General features: G+C 46.1%; 1 protein-coding gene across 1 annotated transcript in view; it reads left to right on the top strand.

Annotated features, from left to right (window-relative positions):
* Positions 1–19: 19 nt before the first annotated feature.
* Positions 20–25254, top strand: part of LOC125765630 (uncharacterized) — a 31258-nt gene continuing 6023 nt past the window's right edge. The window contains exons 1-14 of the mRNA XM_049430965.1: positions 20–806; positions 2478–2518; positions 2589–2707; positions 2787–2967; positions 3033–3333; positions 3405–3481; positions 3551–3763; positions 3843–7861; positions 9602–10036; positions 10472–10906; positions 13517–19844; positions 21101–21108; positions 22461–23697; positions 24026–24784. Coding sequence (XP_049286922.1) covers positions 715–806; positions 2478–2518; positions 2589–2707; positions 2787–2967; positions 3033–3333; positions 3405–3481; positions 3551–3763; positions 3843–7861; positions 9602–10036; positions 10472–10906; positions 13517–19844; positions 21101–21108; positions 22461–23697; positions 24026–24784 — 14245 coding nt within the window. The 5' untranslated portion in view covers positions 20–714. The remainder of the gene's footprint in view (positions 807–2477; positions 2519–2588; positions 2708–2786; positions 2968–3032; positions 3334–3404; positions 3482–3550; positions 3764–3842; positions 7862–9601; positions 10037–10471; positions 10907–13516; positions 19845–21100; positions 21109–22460; positions 23698–24025; positions 24785–25254) is intronic.

Raw genomic sequence — 25254 nt, 5'->3', positions numbered from 1 at the left:
GGTCGTATCCACCAGACCAGACACTGCGCTGTCGTTCCTAGTTAAGCGCCGCGTTCCGTCCACACGATAGTACGATCAAGATTAAACTAAACTCTATTCCTCCCCAAGAAAAAAAATCGGTGGAAATCCGCCAGTGTTTTGTTCCGAAACGTACGGCTAACATGTACACTCCACCGTTTAGTGTAAGGCACGAACCGAAACGTAACCGTATAATAGTGTAAGCAAATAGTGAGAAAAAAGTGCTCCACTGTGGCAATTTCCCAACGAGCTATCCCATAAATCCCCAAAAAGAATAGAATTGTTATTGGATCTCCAGAAGAAAATTGTATTGCAAGCAAAGTGAGAAAAGGGCAAAGAGTTTTGTGCGCGTTTCAAATTTTGCTGATCTGAGTTCGTCCGATTTCGTAATGTGAAGTGTGGTCGAAGAAGGTGGCTGGTGATCGCAATAAAGAAGCGCTGTTACGGAACCGATCGTTCTGCCAAAGTGTGCAATAGGGATCAGATTGAAGCAATCTCAAGTGGAGTACTCGCTCACGCATTGAAATCTGTAAACGAAAACAACAAAAAAAAAAGATTTGTGCGTGTGTATATGCGCAGTGAGTTGTTTGTGAAGATTTTCTTCCAACGGTACTACCTGCGGAAAGGACGCCACAACTCTTGGAGGGAAAAGTGCCTTGGGGGCAGGTATATCAAGAATAGCAGCAGTCCCGCAACATGGGGAGTAACTGCTGCAAAGGCGAAGCAGGCACTCAGGTGTACAAAGGCAATGGCACGGAAATATCGATCGGTCCTCGTCGACGGAAAAGGTAAGCGAATGCGTCTAGTGTGGGACAGTTTATCAATGGAACGAAAGCTGCAGATCTCGCTGACGTGTATACCCCTCGCGTACGGATCACAATGATCACGAACTCATGGCCGAACTTGCCATTTGTTTGATGTTCTGTACTGACCTGCAATGTCACAGAGGTATCATCGTAAACGATTATAAATAGCAGCATCACCAACACCGATCGTTGGTCTCAGTGTCCCTCGGTTTCGTGTGCCGTTCGATCGCTGCGATGCGACGAGGGTGACGACTGTTGATGGCGCTGCCCTGCCTTGTTGCACATAGTCACAATCAGTCACAATATAAACAGTGTGACCTTCGTGTAAGGCATGCCTTGCACAGGATGAGGCAATCGATGTATCGAAAGGAAAAACGGTGACAGGGTTACTTTCCTTCCAACATGTCCTCTTGCAAAGAACCGATGTACAATCAGTTAAAGCATTTTTGCTACAGCGCAAATAGGTATGCCGAAGGTCCAAAAGCATAATCCCTTGTGCTAATTATTGTTATATTTTAAGCATTCGAGCTCACGGGGCTGCAACAGCTGGTGTGCGCTCGTATGCTCTCCGAACCATGCCAAATGGTATGCCGAGTCGTGCATCCATCATGGTTGATTCCATCCCCGGACATGTGCTCCGTTGTCTCAGTTAGTTCTATAACCGTTCTTGGTCTTTGCCATTCATAAGCGTCTTGTACAACTTTCAACTCACTTTTCCACATTGTCAGACTCACGTATGGAGTAGCGAGACAATACTCCGGAATAAGTCTTGTCATTCCGTTATGCATTACCGACTACCCCGGACATGTGCAACGCTCCAAATGGGATGTGCTTCCTTAATGCTTGTGATCACTATAACTATGCCCAAGCAGCACTCTATTTCTGGTCCATCGTTTGACACGGTCACGATGGAACGCTTCCCAGCACGTCCATCCGTGCAAGGTTAGGCGACGAGGTTACCACGGACACCCACATACGCGTATTACTTAATATACACACGCGCTCCTAGTTTCGTCGCCGATATGAAGATGTTATGGGGAATATTTTCGACACTTAGCAGACTGATCAAGTTCACAGTGACGGCGGTCAACACGTCATCGGTGGCCGATTATAAATATAGCATTATCGTACGGGTGTGTACGCGCTTCCAATGGATAACGGTGGCCGTACAAATTAGATGGAACGCAAGCACATCTGTTGCGCGTAATGTACGCAATGCTGTCACGGGAAGCAAATAGCTAAACTATTGCGCGTAGATGACGTGAACGATAGTAGACTAACGCGGGACATGGTTATGATAAAGCACTAAAGAGAAAGAAAGTACAAACCTCAAATTATTAGTCCTTTTCCGTACAAATAAGCTGCGTCATACTGTAAATCAGCAAAACTTGTTGATAGAATGCCTACCCCAGTTAGCTAATTAAAAGGGTGCTCATCAACGCGTGTGGTACTGAAAGAAGGTCTGCTGATCTCATACTCATTTACTCTAATACTTTGCTGATGACGCCGTACCGAACATTTTCTCTGGCGTAATGTTTCCGTTAATGCATTACATAATAATTCCCTCGTACGCAACATACCGACGAGAAAATGTTTAAAAATTGCACCAAATTGATGGCGAGTTTTTGATATCATAAATGCACTTTCTTCCAGCCCCGTTTATGTGGAGATGATGCGTGAGGAAACATTCCAAGGTATGGATGGTGGTGAATTTGCGCCGATCGTGTCTTTCCTGTACTAACGATCACTTTTGCTCTGTTACAGTGGATGAAACGCCACACTATGGAGCACCATTTTTCCTAAGGAAGCTTAGCGACTATACGGTGCTAGTAGGTACGAAGGCGAAACTATCGGTGCACATTTCGAACACTAGCGACGTGAAGGTAAGATACAAATGAAGATGATGCATAGTAAGAACGACGCAATGCTTAACCGATGCACTTATGGTCTCGCTTCTTGCAGGTTACGTGGTATAAAGATGATGTGCCGCTCGTCGAGTGTGAGCGATACGTTTGCACGAGCAAGGGGCAGCTGCATTCGGTCGATATTGCTACCGTTCTACCCGAGGATAATGCCAAATGGTCCTGCCAGGCGGAAAGTTTGCTTGGAAAATGCGTGTGCAGTGGTCAGCTTACAGTGAGAGGTATGAATAGAAGCGTGCGTGTTGCCGCGTTTACAAAATCACACACTTCACCTTCGCCCTTTCAGTGCCAGAAACTTACAAAGCGCCGGAATTCGTCGACGAACTGCGCGCTATCCTCACCAGCCAGGGAACCATCTCGCTCGAATGCAAAGTGATCGGTTATCCGACGCCGGAACTTCGGTGGTTTAAGGATTCGAAGGAGATAAAAGCGGGCGACATGTTCGGGCTAACTATCAACGGTGGTGATTTGGCATCGCTCGGTGTGTACACCTGTGTTGCCACGAATTGTGTTGGCAAAAGCAGTTCCAGCTCGAAAGTACGAGTACAGGAGCAGGACACAACGACGAAAGAAAAAACGATTGATAAGTACGTAATGGATGTTGTGGTTGTACGAAATGATGATTAAACAATTGCTCTCTCTATGGTTTGGTTTACAGAATTTCACCGGTTTTTATCGAAGAACTCGAGAAAATCAAGGGCAAAATCGGCGATCGATTGGAGCTGCGTTGTAAAAGTAAGCTGCAGCTAGTGAAATGAGCTTCATGCGAAATGATACTAATTGCTTCTCCAATATTCTTCTTAGTCAATCTATCTGCAGCTCCGTTGAACGTTCGATGGTACAATCAAAATGGCCTGATCGAAGCGAACGAAAAGTATTCTATATTCGACGACGGTTTGGGTTGCTTTCTTGTCGATATCAATGCTGCGGAACTGTGCGATGCCGGTGAATGGAAATGTGTCATCACGTGCAAAGACGGTTTAATTGGCATTACAACTAATGTCGTGGAGCTGGACGGTAATGTTTGCTCTAGCTGCATCTTTGCGGAATGAAAGACGATATGCTTACGAAAGTTTTTTTTGTTTGTATTCTTCAGTACCCAGAAACTATCGTGCTCCTCGTTTTATGGAAGGATTGAAAGCAGTCCTGACAGAAGAAGGACTCGTTTCTTTCGAGTGTAAGGTGATAGGCTTTCCAACGCCTATTCTACGTTGGTATAAAGACGGCAGGGAGTTAAAACCGGGCGATGTGTACCACTTGACTGGCGTGAACTCGCTTGGATCGTATTGCTGCGTGGCTAGAAACAGCCTGGGAGAAGCATCGAGCACGACTTTCCTTTCGGTGAATGATATTAAAGCACAGCTGAACGAGGAAGAATGGCTGAACTTGCTACAGGTAAACCAAGCGCCGGTGTTTAAGACAGGTCTGATCAGCCGAGATGTAAGCATCGCCGAACCGTTTAGATTATCAGTCGTGGTGAGCTCTGTATCGAAGCCTACGGTCAACTGGTACAAAGATGATCTGGTAGTGGAAAGTTCGGATAACTATAAACTATCCTCCGACGAAAGTACATATACTTACAACATCGACGTGGTCGTTGCACAGCTGGACGATCAAGGAGAGTGGAAATGTGTGGCAACCAACGAGTTCGGACAGGCAGGAACGTCTTGTTTCGTGAAGCTTATCATACCGAAACATTACCGCAAGCCGAAATTCTTGGAAAACTTAAAAGCGGTAATGCTGCGCGATGGCACGGTTAATCTTGAGTGTAAGGTCATCGGTGTTCCACAGCCGGTGCTAAAGTGGTACAAGGATGGTACAGAGCTGAAACCGGGAGACATTCATCGCATTATTACTGGCCAGGACGGTAAATGCTGTTTGGGAACGTACACTTGTGAGGCGGTTAACTGTATGGGATCGGTTAGTAGTACGGCTTCACTCCACGGTTACGACGGTATCGCCGATGAAGGTCCATTACCTCCAGAGGGTGCTGCTCCACTCGTTAAGGATGCATCACTGTCCACAATACACGAGGAACGAACGTCACAAATGTTCGATACGGCCGTATCGTACGAGAGTGCGGCGAGCAATGGACGTGGGGAAATATCGTTCACTTTCGATGGAAAGGAGGTATCGGTGTCGTTATACGAAACACCGGAGCTGACCAACGACGAGGCGTTGCAGATAGTGCAAATGTTCGCCGATCAATTGCATCAGAATATTAACGAAAACGAAAATGTCACCAGCCTGCCATCGTTACGATTCGTGAAGGAAACTTCTACCTCCGGGCAGTTGGTAATGGAAGCCCTTGTTATAGATGTGCCGGTTGTGGAGGATAATAACGTGTTCGAGGATGATCGCCGTACGGACTTTGATATCGATGAAATGCACGACGAAAATACGTTCACTTTCGAAAGTGGTATTGCTTCATCGAAGGTTCGCACGCATCGCCAAAGTAGCAATGAACAGGATGATTTCCGCAGTATAACACCATCCGATCATTCGGACCTGGAGCAAGATGTTATGTTGAGTATCCTGAGCAGAGACAGCTTGCCAGTGCTAACGAGTCCGGGAAAAACCGTGGACGTTGCGGCAGGTGATGATACAGCGGAACGGCTGCAATCGTTGGTAGAGACGGTCATCTTTCATCTTGCATCGATTCGCGAAGAAGTGAGAAGCCAGACGGATCTTGCCATCACAGTAAATTTCAGAGAACGGAGTGAAAAGATTCTAGCAGACATCCTGTATCCAGTGCAGCAAATGCACAAGCATTTGACCGGCCCTGTGGTGTTGGAAAATTTGCTAGCTCCGTTGGAACATCTGGCACGGGGGTTGAGCGTGGTGGAAAAATGTGTTCAAATCGGTGGATATAGCCGCACGTTTGTCTACCGCACTAGCGTTTGCATTGTGGAAGGATGCGGCAAACAGATATTAAACTGTCTCGCTGATATGCGCATACTGGCTGGCCAGCAACTTGATGCAGATTTTGTCACGCAACAAAAGATCTACATGGCACTGCTGGAAGTGCAGACAAGCATTGAATCTGCGCTGGAGAGCATACAGTCACAACGCATCCTTCAGGATGCCGATTCCGTCGCGGCTATGCAGGATTTAACGAGCATCGTTACAAATCGTTCCATCTTCGAAGACATCGACTTCATTCTGAAGGCTGACGAACCTATCGGTGGGCTGCAGATCAAAAACCTGCAAATAACAGTGTTGGAATTCGAAAAGTCCCTTGCCACTATACTTACGATCGTTTCTCAGTCTGAAAATTGTAACGTACGATCGGAAATTGCAAGGTTTGGGTTGACGGAGGTTTTACTAGAATTAAAAAACAAAACAGAAGTATTGCTAGTGCAGAGTACAGAGCAGCGACAGCAAAGGATAGTTACAGACGAGATGAAACCGGCCGTTACCGAACTGAACAGCTTGGTAGAGATGGTGGAGGTAAATGAATCATACGCAGAGGTGATCAATTGTCTCAACGATATGTTTGTGCCTTTGGAGGAAATGAAAACGGCTTTGTCAAAATTGTCAAATGAAGTGCGCCATGTACCCGAAAAGGAGTACAGTAGCAATCAAGCACTTGAGCAACAGATTGAAGAATTTTATGAACTGATCGTACATCTTAAAGAGGAAATACAACGAACGAGCAAAGAATACACGCAGAATACGGATGTATTTGTGCGGCTAGAAGATTGTCTCAATCGTCTATTCTGCATTCATACCGCAGATTCGATTGATGATGAGGAATGCGCAAGAATGGAGATAGTGCTGATACAGCTATTGATGAATCATCTAACAAAGATCGAATTATCTTTGCAAGAGAAAACTGAGCAAGAAATGCTTTCCTACATGGCGACAGCTTTCTTGAATGTGCATGATAATTTACAACACTTTAGCTATATGCGCTCAAACAGTAAATATGAAAAGATACGACAAGATATACTGCAACACGCAAGAAAAATGGTATTTTACCTGATCGAAAAGGAGTCCTCCGTTATCTCAACTGAGGAGCGACGCAAGGCTATTTTTGAAATAGCTCTCTTTTCGATCCACAGCGACTCAACACGCATGAAAGATGGATTGGGAACGAATTTCTCGGAAATATTGGGTGATTCTGATGGTTTACACAATCTATTAGAGTGCTTACACGAATTTGAAGAATGTGCAGCATCATCTTTGAAGACCCATGAGCAGTCCAGTTTTTCTGATAATGCATCAGCATTTGAGTCTTTGCTAAAATTTGCAACTACTATGCGTCAATGTTGTGATATTTTGGACGAACAAATACTAAGCAATTCTTACGATTCTAACAAGGTCATCACTTCGTTGGAACGGCTTTATGGTGCAGCAGATAATTATTGTAATAGTAACAAAAACAATATGGCTCATTTGTGTCAAACTTTGTGCGACGAATTGAGTTTGGTGATAATGTTGTGGAAAAGACGGCAAACTAAAAGTACTGATGTCAGCGAAACTATATCAACTGCTACCCTTGATTCAATTAAAACAAGCGTAATCGAAATCAGAAAAACAATCGAAACTAAATCGCCTACACTGGATGTGGAACTACCGCTCAATGCTCTAGAATACACGATCAACGAGCTCGTGGGTCAGCCCATGCAGATGCAAAGCATCGAGCTGGTGAATGCCATCGCGTCACCGATCGCAAAGGTGACCGAGACGTTGAAGAACATCGATCTACAATCAGCTCATGTAGAGCCGACGGTAGTATTGGAGGATTGTCTGCTCCAAATGTGCGAGTCATTTGAAAAGGCACAGTCCGAGCATACTCTGGAACAGGCCAAGGAAAGCACTGCTCATAGCAAGCTGCTCGAGACTGTTACTCATGTACAGCACGACATTCGTGAGAGTATCCAGCTGGAGAAGGACACCCGAGCAAAGGCATTGCAGATGCAACAAGGGGCTTTGGAATCACTGAAGCAATCGTTGTCTGATGTCCAACAACTCATCAAGACGGAGATTGTGGTGAAAGATGTTTCGAAGCCGTTGTTCGCTTTGGAGAGTACGATCAACGAGCTCGTGGGTCAGCCCATGCAGATGCAAAGCATCGAGCTGGTGAATGCCATCGCGTCACCGATCGCAAAGGTGACCGAGACGTTGAAGAACATCGATCTACAATCAGCTCATGTAGAGCCGACGGTAGTGTTGGAGGATTGTCTGCTCCAAATGTGCGAGTCATTTGAAAAGGCACAGTCCGAGCATACTCTGGAACAGGCCAAGGAAAGCACTGCTCATAGCAAGCTGCTCGAGACTGTTACTCATGTACAGCACGACATTCGTGAGAGTATCCAGCTGGAGAAGGACACCCGAGCAAAGGCATTGCAGATGCAACAAGGGGCTTTGGAATCACTGAAGCAATCGTTGTCTGATGTCCAACAACTCATCAAGACGGAGATTGTGGTGAAAGATGTTTCGAAGCCGTTGTTCGCTTTGGAGAGTACGATCAACGAGCTCGTGGGTCAGCCCATGCAGATGCAAAGCATCGAGCTAGTGAATGCCATTGCTTCACCGATCGCAAAGGTGACCGAGACGTTGAAGAACATCGATCTACAATCAGCTCATGTAGAGCCGACGGTAGTATTGGAGGATTGTCTGCTTCAAATGTGCGAGTCATTTGAAAAGGCACAGTCCGAGCATACTCTGGAACAGGCCAAGGAAAGCACTGCTCATAGCAAGTTGCTCGAGACTGTTACTCATGTACAGCACGACATTCGTGAGAGTATCCAGCTGGAGAAGGACATCCGAGCAAAGGCATTACAGATGCAACAAGGGGCTTTGGAATCACTGAAGCAATCGTTGTCTGATGTCCAACAACTCATCAAGACGGAGATTGTGGTGAAAGATGTTTCGAAGCCGTTGTTCGCTTTGGAGAGTACGATCAACGAGCTCGTGGGTCAGCCCATGCAGATGCAAAGCATCGAGCTGGTGAATGCCATCGCGTCACCGATCGCAAAGGTGACCGAGACGTTGAAGAACATCGATCTACAATCAGCTCATGTAGAGCCGACGGTAGTATTGGAGGATTGTCTGCTCCAAATGTGCGAGTCATTTGAAAAGGCACAGTCCGAGCATACTCTGGAACAGGCCAAGGAAAGCACTGCTCATAGCAAGCTGCTCGAGACTGTTACTCATGTACAGCACGACATTCGTGAGAGTATCCAGCTGGAGAAGGACACCCGAGCAAAGGCATTGCAGATGCAACAAGGGGCTTTGGAATCACTGAAGCAATCGTTGTCTGATGTCCAACAACTCATCAAGACGGAGATTGTGGTGAAAGATGTTTCGAAGCCGTTGTTCGCTTTGGAGAGTACGATCAACGAGCTCGTGGGTCAGCCCATGCAGATGCAAAGCATCGAGCTGGTGAATGCCATCGCGTCACCGATCGCAAAGGTGACCGAGACGTTGAAGAACATCGATCTACAATCAGCTCATGTAGAGCCGACGGTAGTATTGGAGGATTGTCTGCTCCAAATGTGCGAGTCATTTGAAAAGGCACAATCCGAGCATACTCTGGAACAGGCCAAGGAAAGCACTGCTCATAGCAAGCTGCTCGAGACTGTTACTCATGTACAGCACGACATTCGTGAGAGTATCCAGCTGGAGAAGGACACCCGAGCAAAGGCATTGCAGATGCAACAAGGGGCTTTGGAATCCCTGAAGCAATCGTTGTCTGATGTCCAACAACTCATCAAGACGGAGATTGTGGTGAAAGATGTTTCGAAGCCGTTGTTCGCTTTGGAGAGTACGATCAACGAGCTCGTGGGTCAGCCCATGCAGATGCAAAGCATCGAGCTGGTGAATGCCATCGCTTCACCGATCGCAAAGGTGACCGAGACGTTGAAGAACATCGATCTACAATCAGCTCATGTAGAGCCGACGGTAGTATTGGAGGATTGTCTGCTCCAAATGTGCGAGTCATTTGAAAAGGCACAATCCGAGCATACTCTGGAACAGGCCAAGGAAAGCACTGCTTATAGCAAGCTGCTCGAGACGATTACTCATGTACAGCACGACATTCGTGAGAGTATCCAGCTGGAGAAGGACACCCGAGCAAAGGCATTGCAGATGCAACAAGGGGCTTTGGAATCACTGAAGCAATCGTTGTCTGATGTCCAACAACTCATCAAGACGGAGATTGTGGTGAAAGATGTTTCGAAGCCGTTGTTCGCTTTGGAGAGTACGATCAACGAGCTCGTGGGTCAGCCCATGCAGATGCAAAGCATCGAGCTGGTGAATGCCATCGCGTCACCGATCGCAAAGGTGACCGAGACGTTGAAGAACATCGATCTACAATCAGCTCATGTAGAGCCAACGGTAGTATTGGAGGATTGTCTGCTCCAAATGTGCGAGTCATTTGAAAAGGCACAATCCGAGCATACTCTGGAACAGGCCAAGGAAAGCACTGCTCATAGCAAGCTGCTCGAGACTGTTACTCATGTACAGCACGACATTCGTGAGAGTATCCAGCTGGAGAAGGACACCCGAGCAAAGGCATTGCAGATGCAACAAGGGGCTTTGGAATCCCTGAAGCAATCGTTGTCTGATGTCCAACAACTCATCAAGACGGAGATTGTGGTGAAAGATGTTTCGAAGCCGTTGTTCGCTTTGGAGAGTACGATCAACGAGCTCGTGGGTCAGCCCATGCAGATGCAAAGCATCGAGCTGGTGAATGCCATCGCTTCACCGATCGCAAAGGTGACCGAGACGTTGAAGAACATCGATCTACAATCAGCTCATGTAGAGCCGACGGTAGTATTGGAGGATTGTCTGCTCCAAATGTGCGAGTCATTTGAAAAGGCACAATCCGAGCATACTCTGGAACAGGCCAAGGAAAGCACTGCTCATAGCAAGCTGCTCGAGACGATTACTCATGTACAGCACGACATTCGTGAGAGTATCCAGCTGGAGAAGGACACCCGAGCAAAGGCATTGCAGATGCAACAAGGGGCTTTGGAATCACTGAAGCAATCGTTGTCTGATGTCCAACAACTCATCAAGACGGAGATTGTGGTGAAAGATGTTTCGAAGCCGTTGTTCGCTTTGGAGAGTACGATCAACGAGCTCGTGGGTCAGCCCATGCAGATGCAAAGCATCGAGCTGGTGAATGCCATCGCGTCACCGATCGCAAAGGTGACCGAGACGTTGAAGAACATCGATCTACAATCAGCTCATGTAGAGCCGACGGTAGTATTGGAGGATTGTCTGCTCCAAATGTGCGAGTCATTTGAAAAGGCACAATCCGAGCATACTCTGGAACAGGCCAAGGAAAGCACTGCTCATAGCAAGCTGCTCGAGACTGTTACTCATGTACAGCACGACATTCGTGAGAGTATCCAGCTGGAGAAGGACACCCGAGCAAAGGCATTGCAGATGCAACAAGGGGCTTTGGAATCACTGAAGCAATCGTTGTCTGATGTCCAACAACTCATCAAGACGGAGATTGTGGTGAAAGATGTTTCGAAGCCGTTGTTCGCTTTGGAGAGTACGATCAACGAGCTCGTGGGTCAGCCCATGCAGATGCAAAGCATCGAGCTGGTGAATGCCATCGCGTCACCGATCGCAAAGGTGACCGAGACGTTGAAGAACATCGATCTACAATCAGCTCATGTAGAGCCGACGGTAGTGTTGGAGGATTGTCTGCTCCAAATGTGCGAGTCATTTGAAAAGGCACAGTCCGAGCATACTCTGGAACAGGCCAAGGAAAGCACTGCTCATAGCAAGCTGCTCGAGACTGTTACTCATGTACAGCACGACATTCGTGAGAGTATCCAGCTGGAGAAGGACATCCGAGCAAAGGCATTACAGATGCAACAAGGGGCTTTGGAATCACTGAAGCAATCGTTGTCTGATGTCCAACAACTCATCAAGACGGAGATTGTGGTGAAAGATGTTTCGAAGCCGTTGTTCGCTTTGGAGAGTACGATCAACGAGCTCGTGGGTCAGCCCATGCAGATGCAAAGCATCGAGCTGGTGAATGCCATCGCGTCACCGATCGCAAAGGTGACCGAGACGTTGAAGAACATCGATCTACAATCAGCTCATGTAGAGCCGACGGTAGTATTGGAGGATTGTCTGCTCCAAATGTGCGAGTCATTTGAAAAGGCACAGTCCGAGCATACTCTGGAACAGGCCAAGGAAAGCACTGCTCATAGCAAGCTGCTCGAGACTGTTACTCATGTACAGCACGACATTCGTGAGAGTATCCAGCTGGAGAAGGACATCCGAGCAAAGGCATTACAGATGCAACAAGGGGCTTTGGAATCACTGAAGCAATCGTTGTCTGATGTCCAACAACTCATCAAGACGGAGATTGTGGTGAAAGATGTTTCGAAGCCGTTGTTCGCTTTGGAGAGTACGATCAACGAGCTCGTGGGTCAGCCCATGCAGATGCAAAGCATCGAGCTGGTGAATGCCATCGCGTCACCGATCGCAAAGGTGACCGAGACGTTGAAGAACATCGATCTACAATCAGCTCATGTAGAGCCGACGGTAGTATTGGAGGATTGTCTGCTCCAAATGTGCGAGTCATTTGAAAAGGCACAGTCCGAGCATACTCTGGAACAGGCCAAGGAAAGCACTGCTCATAGCAAGCTGCTCGAGACTGTTACTCATGTACAGCACGACATTCGTGAGAGTATCCAGCTGGAGAAGGACACCCGAGCAAAGGCATTGCAGATGCAACAAGGGGCTTTGGAATCACTGAAGCAATCGTTGTCTGATGTCCAACAACTCATCAAGACGGAAATTGTGGTGAAAGATGTTTCGAAGCCGTTGTTCGCTTTGGAGAGTACGATCAACGAACTGGTGGGTCAGCCCATGCAGATGCAAAGCATCGAGCTGGTGAATGCCATCGCGTCACCGATCGCAAAGGTGACCGAGACGTTGAAGAACATCGATCTACAATCAGCTCATGTAGAGTCGACGGTAGTGTTGGAGGATTGTCTGCTCCAAATGTGCGAGTCATTTGAAAAGGCACAGTCCGAGCATACTCTGGAACAGGCCAAGGAAAGCACTGCTCATAGCAAGCTGCTCGAGACTGTTACTCATGTACAGCACGACATTCGTGAGAGTATCCAGCTGGAGAAGGACATCCGAGCAAAGGCATTGCAGAAGCAACAAGGGGCTCTGGCATCACTGAAGCAATCGTTGTCTGATGTCCAACAACTCATCAAGACGGAGATTGTGGTGAAAGATATTTCCAAGCCGTTGTTCGCTTTGGAGAGTACGATCAACGAGCTCGTGGGTCAGCCCATGCAGATGCAAAGCATCAAGCTAGTGAATGCCATTGCTTCACCGATCGCGAAGGTGACCGAGACATTGAAGAACATCGATCTACAATCAGCTCATGTAGAGCCGACGGTAGTGTTGGAGGATTGTCTGCTCCAAATGTGCGAGTCATTTGAAAAGGCACAATCCGAGCATACTCTGGAACAGGCCAAGGAAAGCACTGCTCATAGCAAGCTGCTCGAGACTGTTACTCATGTACAGCACGACATTCGTGAGAGTATCCAGCTGGAGAAGGACACCCGAGCAAAGGCATTGCAGATGCAACAAGGGGCTCTGGCATCACTGAAGCAATCGTTGTCTGATGTCCAACAACTCATCAAGACGGAGATTGTGGTGAAAGATGTTTCGAAGCCGTTGTTCGCTTTGGAGAGTACGATCAACGAGCTCGTGGGTCAGCCCATGCAGATGCAAAGCATCGAGCTAGTGAATGCCATTGCTTCACCGATCGCAAAGGTGACCGAGACATTGAAGAACATCGATCTACAATCGGCTCATGTAGAGCCGACGGTAGTGTTGGAGGATTGTCTGCTCCAAATGTGCGAGTCATTTGAAAAGGCACAGGCCGAGCATACTCTGGAACAGGCCAAGGAAAGCACTGCTCATAGCAAGCTGCTCGAGACGATTACTCATGTACAGCACGACATTCGTGAGAGTATTCAGCTAGAGAAGAATGCTAGGGAATACCATGATTTTAAATCATTAAAATCAATTGATGCAGAACAAATGAAATTATATGATAAAACATTGAATCAGGCCGAAGCAGCTTTTATCCACGTAGTAGAGGAAGATACCATGAGAAAAATTGATAAGGAGGAAGCTAACAAAAGTCAAGATGAGGAAGATACCAAGAACAAACAGGCAAGAGGAAAAGTGAAGAAAGAAAAGGATGAAGAAGTGGTTGTAAAGAAAAAGGCTGATGAAGAAGCTAAGAAGAAACACGAAAACGAAGAAACTAAACAAAAGGAAGAGGAGGAATCCAAGAGGAAGAAGATGGAAGAAGAATCTAAAAAGATGCAACATGAGGAAGAAGCGAAGAGCAAGCAGACCCAAGAAGAACCTAAGAAGAAGCAACAAGAGGAAGAAGCTAAGAGAAAGCAAGAGGAAGAAGAATCTAAGAAGAAACAGGTAGAAGAAGAAGCGAAGCAGAAAAAGACCGAAGAAGAAACCAAGAAGAAGGCAGAGGAAGAAGCGAAGAAGAAACAAGAAGAGAAAGAGGCTATGGAAAAGGAGGAGGAAGAAGCAAAGAAAAGAAAGATGAAAGAAGAAACTAAAAAGGAACGGGAAGAGGTAGAAGCTAAGAATAAAAAGGCGGAGGAAGAAGCTAGGAAGAAGCAGGCAGATGAAGAAGCAAAGAAGAAACAGGCAGAAGAAGAAGCTAAGAAGAAGCAACAAGAGCAAGAAGCTGAGAAGAAGAAGGCAGATGAAGAAGCCAAGAAGAAGCAGGCAGAGGAAGAGGCTAAGAAGAAGCAGGCAGAGGAAGAAGTTAAGAAGAAGCAACAAGAGGAAGAAGCTAAGAAGAAACAACAACAAGAAGAAACTAAGAAGAAGCAACAAGAGGAAGAAACTAAGAAGAAGCAGGCAGAAGAAGAAGCTAAAAAGAAACAACAAGAGCAAGAAGCTGAAAAGAAGAAGGCAGAGGAAGAAGCCAAGAAGAAGCAGGCAGAGGAAGAAGCTGAGAAGAAGAAGGCTGATGAAGAAGCGAAGAAGAAGCAGGCAGAGGAAGAAGCTAAGAAGAAGAAGGCGGAGGAAGAAGCTAAGAAAAAGCAGGCAGAAGAAGAAACTATGAAGAAACAACAAGAGGACGAAGCTAAGAAGAAGCAGGCAGAAGAAGAAGCTAAAAAGAAACAACAAGAACGAGAAGCTGAAAAGAAGAAGGCAGATGAAGAAGCCAAGAAGAAGCAGGCAGAGGAAGAAGCTGAGAAGAAGAAGGCAGATGAAGAAGCGAAGAAGAAGCAGGCAGAAGAAGAAGCTAAGAAAAAGCAAGCAGAAGAAGAAGCTAAGAAGAAACAACAAGAGCAAGAAGCGAAGAAGAAGCAGGCAGAAGAAGAAGCTAAAAAGAAACAAAAAGAGCAAGAAGCTGAGAAGAAGAAGGCAGATGAAGAAGCCAAGAAGAAGGCAGAGGAAGAAGCTAAGAAGAAGCAACAAGTGGAAGAAGCTGGGAAGAAACAACAAGAGGAGGAAGCTAAGAAGAAGCAAGCCGAGGAAGAAGCTAAGAAGAAACAGATAGAAGAAGAAACGAAGAAAAAGAAGGCCGAAGAAGAGACCAAGAGGAAGGCTGAGGAAGAAGCTAAAAAGAAACAACAGGAAGAAGAAACGAAGAAGAAAAAGGCCGAAGAAGAGACCAAGAAGAAGGCTGAGGAAGAAGCTAAAAAGAAACAACAGGAAGAAGAAGCTAAGAAAAAGCAGGAAGAAGGAGCGAAGAAAAAGCAGGAGGAAGAAGCTAAGAAAAAGCAGGAGGAAGAAGCTAAGAAAAAACAAGAGGAAGAAGCGAAGAAGAGAAAGATGGAAGAAGAAACTAAAAAGAAACGGGAAGAGGAAGAAGTTAAGAAAAAGAAGGCGGAGGAAGAAGCTAAGAAGAAGCAGGCAGAAGAAGAAGCTAAGAAGAAACAACAAGAGCAAGAAGCTAAGAAGAAGCAAGCAGAAGAAGAAGCTAAGAAGAAGCAGGCAGAGGAAGAAGTTAGGAAGAAGCAGGCAGATGTAGAAGCCAAAAAGAAGCAGGCAGAGCAAGAAGCTGAGAAGAAGAAGGCAGATGAAGAAGCGAAGAAGAAGCAGGCAGAGGAAGAGGCTAAGAAGAAGAAGGCAGATGAAGAAGCCAAGAAGAAACAGGCAGAGGAAGAAGCTAAGAAGAAACAACAAGTGGAAGAAGCTAGGAAGAAACAACAAGAGGACGAAGCTAAGAAGAAGCAAGCCGAGGAAGAAGCTAAGAAGAAACAGATAGAAGAAGAAACGAAGAAAAAGAAGGCCGAAGAAGAGACCAAGAGGAAGGCTGAGGAAGAAGCTAAAAATAAACAACAGGAGGAAGAAACGAAGAAGAAAAAGGCCGAAGAAGAGACCAAGAAGAAGGCTGAGGAAGAAGCTAAAAAGAAACAACAGGAAGAAGAAGCTAAGAAAAAGCAGGAAGAAGGAGCGAAGAAAAAGCAGGAGGAAGAAGCTAAGAAAAAGAAGGCGGAGGAAGAAGCTAAGAAGAAGCAGGCAGAAGAAGAAGCTAAGAAGAAACAACAAGAGCAAGAAGCTAAGAAGAAGCAGGCAGAAGAAGAAGCTAAGAAGAAGCAGACAGAGGAAGAAGCTAGGAAGAAGCAGGCAGATGAAGAAGCCAAAAAGAAGCAGGCAGAGCAAGAAGCTGAGAAGAAGAAGGCAGATGATGAAGCGAAGAAGAAGCAGGCAGAGGAAGAGGCTAAGAAGAAGAAGGCAGATGAAGAAGCCAAGAAGAAACAGGCAGAGGAAGAAGCTAAGAAGAAACAACAAGCGGAAGAAGCTAGGAAGAAACAACAAGAGGACGAAGCTAGGAAGAAGCAAGCCGAGGAAGAAGCTAAGAAGAAACAGATAGAAGAAGAAACGAAGAAAAAGAAGGCCGAAGAAGAGACCAAGAGGAAGGCTGAGGAAGAAGCTAAAAAGAAACAACAGGAGGAAGAAACGAAGAAGAAAAAGGCCGAAGAAGAGACCAAGAAGAAGGCTGAGGAAGAAGCTAAAAAGAAACAACAGGAAGAAGTAGCTAAGAAAAAGCAGGAAGAAGAAGCGAAGAAAAAGCAGGAGGAAGAAGCTAAGAAAAAGCAAGAGAAAGAAGCTAAGAAAAAACAAGAGGAAGAAGCGAAGAAGAGAAAGATGGAAGAAGAAACTAAAAAGAAATGGGAAGAGGAAGAAGCTAAGAAAAAGAAGGCGGAGGAAGAAGCTAAGAAGAAGCAGGCAGAAGAAGAAGCTAAGAAGAAACAACAAGAGCAAGAAGCTAAGAAGAAGCAGGCAGAAGAAGAAGCTAAGAAGAAGCAGGCAGAGGAAGAAGCTAGGAAGAAGCAGGCAGATGAAGAAGCCAAGAAGAAGCAGGCAGAGCAAGAGGCTGAGAAGAAGAAGGCAGATGAAGAAGAATCTAAGAAGAAGAAAGCGGAGGAAGAAGCTAAGAAAAAACAGGAAGAGGAAGAAGCGAAGAGTAAGAAAGCAGAAAACGAAGCTAAGAAGAAGAAGGCGGAGGAAGAAGCTAAGAAAAAGGAGCAGGAAGAAGCCAAGAAGAAGGATTTGGCAGAGGCTAAGAAGAAACAGGAAGAGGAAGAAATTAAGAACAAGCAGGCGGAGGAAGAAGCTAAAAAGAAACGGGTAGAAGAAGAAATGAAGAAGAAAAAAGAAGAGGCCAAAAAGAAGGCAGAGGAAGAAGCCAAGAAGAAGCAACAGGAGGAAGAATCTAAGAAAAAGAAGGAAAATGAAACCAAGAGGAAAAAGTTGGAAGAAGAAGCTAAAAAGAAACAGGAAGAGGAAGAAGCGAAGAGAAAGAAATCCGAAGAAGAAGCTAAGAAAAAGCAGGCAGAGGAGGAAGCTAAGAAAAAACAAGAAGAGGAAGAAGTGAAGAGAATGAAAACAGAGGAAGAAACCAGCAAAAAGAAGAAGAAAGAGGCACAAAAGAAACAGGAAGAGCTACAAGGTAAACAGCGGAAGGAAGAGGAAGAAGTCAAGGAAAAGAAAGAGAAGCGTATTGTGAGAAAGAAATTGGAAGAAGAAGAAATGAAAAACGTCGTGAAGGACATTACAAAAGAAGAAGACAAACAAATGTACGAGGTAGAAAATGTTGTGGATCTAAACGCAATCAGTTCGCAATCATCAAAATCTTTGCGGGAAGGGACAATGCTTAGTGACGCATTCAACAATCGGAATGCAAAATTGATTGTAAAAATCCAAACCCTGTTCGACAATTTCCATCAAATGTTGTTAGAAATCAAGCGTATGTTTCTGACCAATAATGCAGGTAAAAACTTGTCCGGTGAGCTAAGGAACGTGAAGCTTAGTATCATGACCTCCGAGGACCTAGAGTTTTGTGACGTTGAAATACCCCTTATGAAGCTTTTCCACACTCCGATCGCCAAATTTATTGACACATTATCTCGAATCGATCTGTACTCGGAGCAACCCGAGACTTGGAAAGCATTAGAAGACGGTGTTCTGCAATTGCTTGAATCGTTTGTACAGCTGCAGCAAAGAAGCGAGCATCTCCAAGGAACAGAATGGAGAACAGTTTATACGCTCTATAAAACCATAACGGTACTTTTGACTGAAACTAGACAATGCATTTATCAGAGACGTTCTACGCAAGCGGAAACTGAGCTTGCATTGAGCAAAACAAATGTGGAGCTGCAACTGTTGCAAAAGGATCTCGAATATATTCGGTTGAACTCAGTCGATCGTGTAGATCTTGCATCCAAAACCGTTGAATCATACTTCGCTTTAGTTTGTAACACATTAACCCTGTTGCACCCATCTGTAGAGGCCACTATGAAGAAGCCGTCGTACTCGACCTGTGTAAACATTTTGCTACAGCTTACTATTCCTGTACACGATCTGGTAAAGGATTTGCCTTCGGGCACGAGCTGGACTGCGGGATGTGTAACTCCGGCACTGAAGCATAATTTGAGACAGTTGTATCGCATCGTTTCATTAATGTCCCAGCAACATATCACCCGAATACGCAACGAGCGTGAAGTTTCAATCGTGGAGGAGATAAGGCGACATCTGTTGAGTTTAGATAGGGTTTTAAAGGCACTGCTTGATCTTCACAGTAAAGTCGAAATGCAAAAGGAGCTTCTGGAAACAATCCGTAGAAATTTGATTACATTGAAAAGTGTAATGATGCAGGTTAGGACGGATTACTGTATACAGGTTCTAGTGGAGAAAGACGACAAGTTGCTGTCAGCGTTCGAAATGGTGGTTGAAAAATTGACGATCAATCCATTGCAGCTAGACTCCGTGGAGTATCTGCGATTGCTAGCAGAATCGCTCGAGAAGTACTGTGACATTATGCGTAGACTTAGTAACAATGTAACGATTTCCGATTGGTTGTTGCGTTATCAGCTACAGTTGCTTAAAATTTTCGACACTATAGAATTTTGTCTCAGCGAGGAACAGTTTATAGTGATAGGTAGCAAGGAGAAATACACACGTACCAGCACACAGGATGCGATTCATGCAGTTAAGCAGATGATAACGCACTATAAGATCACTAGCAGTCAGCAAATGCGCCGTGAGCAAGCATCGGAACCAACACACATCAAGGTTATTGCGGCTCGGCAGGGGCTCACAGAGACGCCAGAGCCTATCCCTCGAAGTGTTCAGGAAAGAAGTCCTAGGCGTACTCTGGATGGTAGACAACAGCGCGCAGACACTGTTCGGCGTCATGCCACCAGAAGTCCGCTCGGCTTGCGGGACGATCCTCCGCGCAGCTCGTCCAGATGTAGCTTGGGAGCTCTCCCGTCCAAACGCGGACCATCGTTTGCGGTGTACCTGAAGAACGTATTCATCGAACGAGACCACAGTTTCAAACTGCTCTGTGTGGTACTGGATTCCGAAATCGACGTACGGTGGACGAAAGATGGTACCGATATCACCCAAACTGGACGCTACCGTATGGTGCAGAAGAACGGGCTCATTACACTGCAGGTGGACCATGCCGAGTACGAGGATACGGGCGTGTATGCGTGCCATGTTTTCAACAACTACGGCCAATCGTTCAACAAATGCAACGTCGAAGTGTATGATACCAGCGATGATATCATCTGCTCGTCATTCAGCATACCGCACAAAATGGGTACGTTCGTTTTTCTTCTATTTTTAGCAGTGGTTGATTTGGTCAATGATGGTATCTACTGCACGACAGCTTCTTTCGGATGTACGCCGCGCGAAGAACTCTCTGTGCAATGGATACTAATTTTATCGATCACATCGTGTCTGCCAATATTGACAAATTAGTATTTTTGGCGTTCGTTTGCTTGTCGTTTCGGAACAAAGCAAACATGGCATGCGAGAAATGACGATGAGGGGACAATGTTTAGCGTTTATTACAACCGACAACTAGTCACGAAAATATCCTTACACATGATACGAAAACAGTACGTATATAGCTTTGAGTTGGTGTTTATGGTGGTAGGATTTTTATTGGTACAAGAGATGATCATCTAAAGTTATCCTGTTTTTCGTATCACTTGGCTTGCTAGTTGCGATTCTACTTGACAGAAGATGTTTGTTGTATAGTAAACGTATTTAAATCATTCAAAGCTATTACATCGCTATTACAAAGATATTACATCGTATCAAATTATCGCGCCAAGAAACTGTGCAGACGTGTGAAAGTCATTGAACAAATCAACTTATTTTATAAACTACTAACATCAACTGGAATAGTCTCACTGGTTATCCCGAATTTTATATTTTTTAGTGTTATTTATTTATTTCTTCTCCATAAGCTACAAAGAAGCAGACTGACTATCTAGTAAAATGGTAATGGTAAAATGGGAGTGTGCTTTTACTTTAGTAGTAAACTCTTAAGACACTGTGTTATCATCAATTTTGGGTTTAAAACAGATAGATGAACTGTTTTATATCCGGATGTGACTATATAATACATTTATTGATCCTGTCTTTCATACTACTCTCTGGACATGGACTCTGTTTTAAAACGATAAAGTCCTCTACATTCCTTGTTCGAGACAAAGGTGCTCAGAAGGTGTTCGTATTGGAGGAAGTAAAATTAATTTTTTACAAATTGTGCCGTCATCTGCATATTAAAATATACTTACTAATACTAATATTACTTACTTACATGTAGATTTTTCTTCTTAACTGATTTTTCACTAATCAGTACGGAGTATGGAGCGGTGTACACGATCTTGCACGATTTAAACCTCTAACGAACGAGATCCTGAAACATTTGCCCTAGACGAGCATCTGAGAACAATTGGAACATCTGAGCGGCTCGACTGCAAACAATTAACATAAAATTTCATTTTCAGGCAATTGCATAGGGCTCTATGTGAATCCTTTAAATTCCTTTATTAAATCACTTAGTGAGCTTCGTAATAATAGTCACGCATTTGGCATTAATCCATCGTACTAAAGAATGCTTAGATGTAAAGCTGATGCTGATGATGTAAAGCTTGCTTTGGGCATTGCATCCAAAAATATCTCGTAGTAATTTTGATCCGTTGTCACTGAAGATCAACCCAACACGCAGAGAAAACGCTTCGGCTGACCGGTGACGTGTTATTACGCTTCTTCGTCAAAGAACAAAGAAATGCCACAAAGGGCGCTATAGAACTGCATGCCAGAAAAAAACCCGATATAGTCCTACATCGTTATTGATGAAATCGAGAAACGAAACGTTATTTAAACCCATTTCAAGCCATACGATCCGTTAAACATGAGGTACGCCATCTTGCACGATGTTGATCCCAGGTTGTCGAATGGTGGATAGTGCGTGTTGTGCTATGTACGCACCGAACCTGCCGCACACTACACTGTCTGTGTCATTGAATCAATGAGTATTGACCTACTAAATATAGCGGTCTCCTTTGGCTGGGAAAATGGGCTGTTCAACCTCCCTTTCAGATCTATTGGGCTATAAATATAGTAGCATAACAGCCAGCGCATCGTCAAACTATGTCACAGCCAGCGTAGGTGGTGGCGTGAGTAATTAGGCTATTGTGTCACTTAATAGCGAGCGTACTCGTGATCAATGTTGATCGATCAGTAGCACACAGTAGCCGATCAAAATGTCTAACTTTCAGCTCGGTATTATCGAACGTTCGGTCAAAACTCGTACAAACCGATCGGATGTGACATAGTTGCGCCGCAGGTATCCGATTTGCAACAATAGCACGCAATAGCACGATTTTAGGCCTCGCACAAACATTGTTCTACACCGGTGTACGATTTGTAACCGATTGGTAACCGTACCGAGAAAGTTGCAAGAAAATTGAACTGCCCTGCATTTTGTGAAGTGCGCTTCACTTCTCCGACAGCTTTCGCCTGTACAGTGTGTCGTCACGGTCTCGCTGTGGTCCGAGGTTGGCTATAACGTTGCTAGTGGATCAGATTTTAGTTCATTCAAGGGTTTTTTCTGCTGTTTTATCTGGGCGCTGGGCCTGGAAGTAGTGCACAATCTTCTAATATCTGTCAAATTTCCTTTCCATACTCGCCAGATTCCAGACCGGAAAGTGACCTGGTTTTAGGTGTTTGGTGTAGTGCCGATCGATCGTAAGCGATCAGGACATCGCTGATCGCCTGTAGGGTGTATCGATTGTGCGTGTGCGCCAGTGCGAGTGTATGTTGTGGAACGCCCAGCACTGCTACACGCTCTGGTGGTAAAGTGGGTAAGGGTGATCTTGGGGCCAGTGTGTAAGTGATCGTTCCGTGCTAGTACAGCTAGTCCAGCCCATTCGCAAACATGACTGGTAGACGGGAGCGAAGGTCACGTTCGAAAAAGAACCAGCCGGAGGAACCGGTCCAGGTGGAGGTAACACCGGCCGAACCGACGATGCTGGATCTTCTCAAGATTCCTGGCCGTGGGGATTCGCCGCGTGATTTCCGCAGCCTTCATCGTGAAAAATCTCCGTTCGAAATCGGTGAAAGACCGGATGTGCAGGTCGCGTCGCAGAAAGCCATCATCGACAAGGCGCTCGTGATGGATATCTCGGGTGGTGTGACGAACGTGGACGAGTACATCTCGTTGTTCTTCACCGACTCGTGTTCACTGGATCCGGCCAGCTGTGGTGACATATCGACCGTTAAGGTGGTCGTCGTCGAGGAGGAAATGGCCGAAACCGAACCACCGAAACCGGCCGAGGAGCACTCCAAAACCGAGGCGGAGGCAGCCGCCGAGCTGGCCCGCATACAGGAGGAGGAAGAAGGTAAGTCTGCAAAGGAACCGACGCCACCGCCACCGCCACCACCAGAGCCAGAACCAGAGCCAGAGCCAGAACCGGTGGAGGAGGAGGAAGAGGAGGAAGAGGAAGAAGAGGAGGAACCCGAACCCGAACCGCCTCGTGCACCGACGCCCCCTCCACCGAAAGACCCGACACCCGAGCCGGAACCGATAAAGCCACCGCCCGAGCCCGAATATGACTCAGACGTAGAGCTGATACCAGTGAAGGAAGAGTTCGATCCGTCGGTGTGGAAGAGCATCGACAGTCTCGAACAGCAGCTGCAGCAGCAGGCCGAGGCAGAAGCGAAGCCCAGTGCCCAAGTGAAATCATCCCGTGAGGCGTCCCGCCGAGAATCGACACAAGAGATGACGGAACGGGAGCGTGACCTGGAATGGCAGCGGCAGCGCCAGATGATGCGACCACCATTGGTCATCTCGCATCTGAAGTCGCGGGCTGCTCCGAAGGGCTCGACGGTGAAGCTAACCTGTACCATCTCCGGTCCGGGCATTACGGTACGCTGGCTCAAGAATGGCAATCCGATCGAGAAGAGCAGCAAGCATACCTTCAAGGTTAGCGAGGGTCTGCTCAGCCTCGAGATCAAGGACATCGACTCGGTCGATGCGGGCGAATACTGCTGCATGATCAAGAACAAGAACGGTGAAACGTCCACCAGCACCACGTTAACGGTGTATGAAAATTACGAAACCAAACCTACGCCACCGACGTTCATCTCCATCAAAGGTAACCAAATGCTAGTAGGCTAGTAGCCTGTGTACACTTGTGTTTATGATCTCGGCTCCAGTGCTCGCGCCAGGATGTAGTTCCTTTCCTAGTCATGTTCGGAGCGGAAGTGTGCCCGAGGCGGGCTCACTCTTTGTGTATGTGTGTTTGAATGTGTAACTGCGCTTCCGTGTAGGTCGCTGTGCCCTGTTCTGTAGCGTACTTCGTCCGTTGCATCAGTCAATCAACCGAAGCTATCACTAAAGCTGTGTTTGTGTCTTTGTTCGTGATAGTCGATTGGCGGTGGATTCTAATTCGATGTATTGTATTATTTTACTAATACATTAAGATGATGTTTCACTAGAGGACAAGCAGGCACCTGCGGTAGTGGCCAGTGAAGGGCAGCAGGTAGAGGTAGAAGCTGGTGCCGCTGCTCCTGCCGAGCAGCAACCAGCTGCAGCTGCGGGGGATGCTCCTGCCACCGAAACTGTATCAAGCGACGCAGCACTTCCTCCTTCCGGTGCTCCTCAACCTACATCTCCTCAACCTCAAGAACCGTCCGTCGCAGAAGCACCTGCAGCGGCAGCTAGTACTGCAGAGGAACAACCAGCTGAAGGTGCGGGCGAAGAAGGCGAGACACCCGTAGTACCATCTGAAGCTGGTGGCCATGCAAAGCACAGACGCTTGGCACCGGAGAAGTCTCCATCGCCACCACCGATCGGTGGAGATATGGCACGCTACTATCACAAGAAGATTCTGCACCAGCGCGACAAGCTGCAGTGGTCGGTGCACCTTACCAACCGGGCCATCGTGGCCGGCCATCGGCTGAAGCTGATGTGCTGTGCTACGGGATTTGATCCGACGCTGGAATGGTTTAAGGATGGACAGCCGGTCGAGTATGACGATCACATCGTCGATATGAATGACATGCACCGTGGGGCTTACGGCTGTCTATGGGTAAACGATGTCACCGTGAAGGATGCGGGCGAGTACAAGTGCAAGGCGAAGAACGAGATAGAGGAAATCGAAACCGTGTGCAAGTTGACGGTTGTTGAGCCTGTAACAACCGTGCAAACCTTTGCACCGACGTTCGTGCGCATGGTTCGAGGTAGGTAACAAAGACAACTAAATCTAAACGTGGACGAGCTAAGTTTAGAACTGCTTGTACTATTCTTGGTGTGACCACAACGTTCGAAGACCGTAAAGTTACTCGCTCATTTGCAAGACCTGATTAAACTGATTGCCATTAATGATTAAACTTATGATGTTAAACTCATGAATTGTTCAGATGAAATTTTGGCAATCTCCATATAACAAGAGACTCATTCATAATGCTTTTGCTGGTAAATCTTGCAAGTGATCGTGTTAACTAAGTGCTTACTGGGAGGTAACCCTGGTGATCACAATGTAAGAAGACTATAAAATTTTTCTAAAACTAACAACAGACACTTGCATAAAACACATTCCCAACAAATGGCGAATCTTTGAAAATGACACGAATTGGAGATCTTGAGATGCTCCATATAACAAAAGATGTGTCCGTCAGATTTTGTTTAAGTACTTAACGATTAACAGAAC

The sequence above is a fragment of the Anopheles funestus genome, chromosome 2RL (assembly GCF_943734845.2).
Source record: "Anopheles funestus chromosome 2RL, idAnoFuneDA-416_04, whole genome shotgun sequence".
Taxonomy (NCBI): Eukaryota; Metazoa; Arthropoda; class Insecta; order Diptera; family Culicidae; genus Anopheles; species Anopheles funestus.
This window is presented reverse-complemented; position numbering and strand designations above follow the sequence as displayed.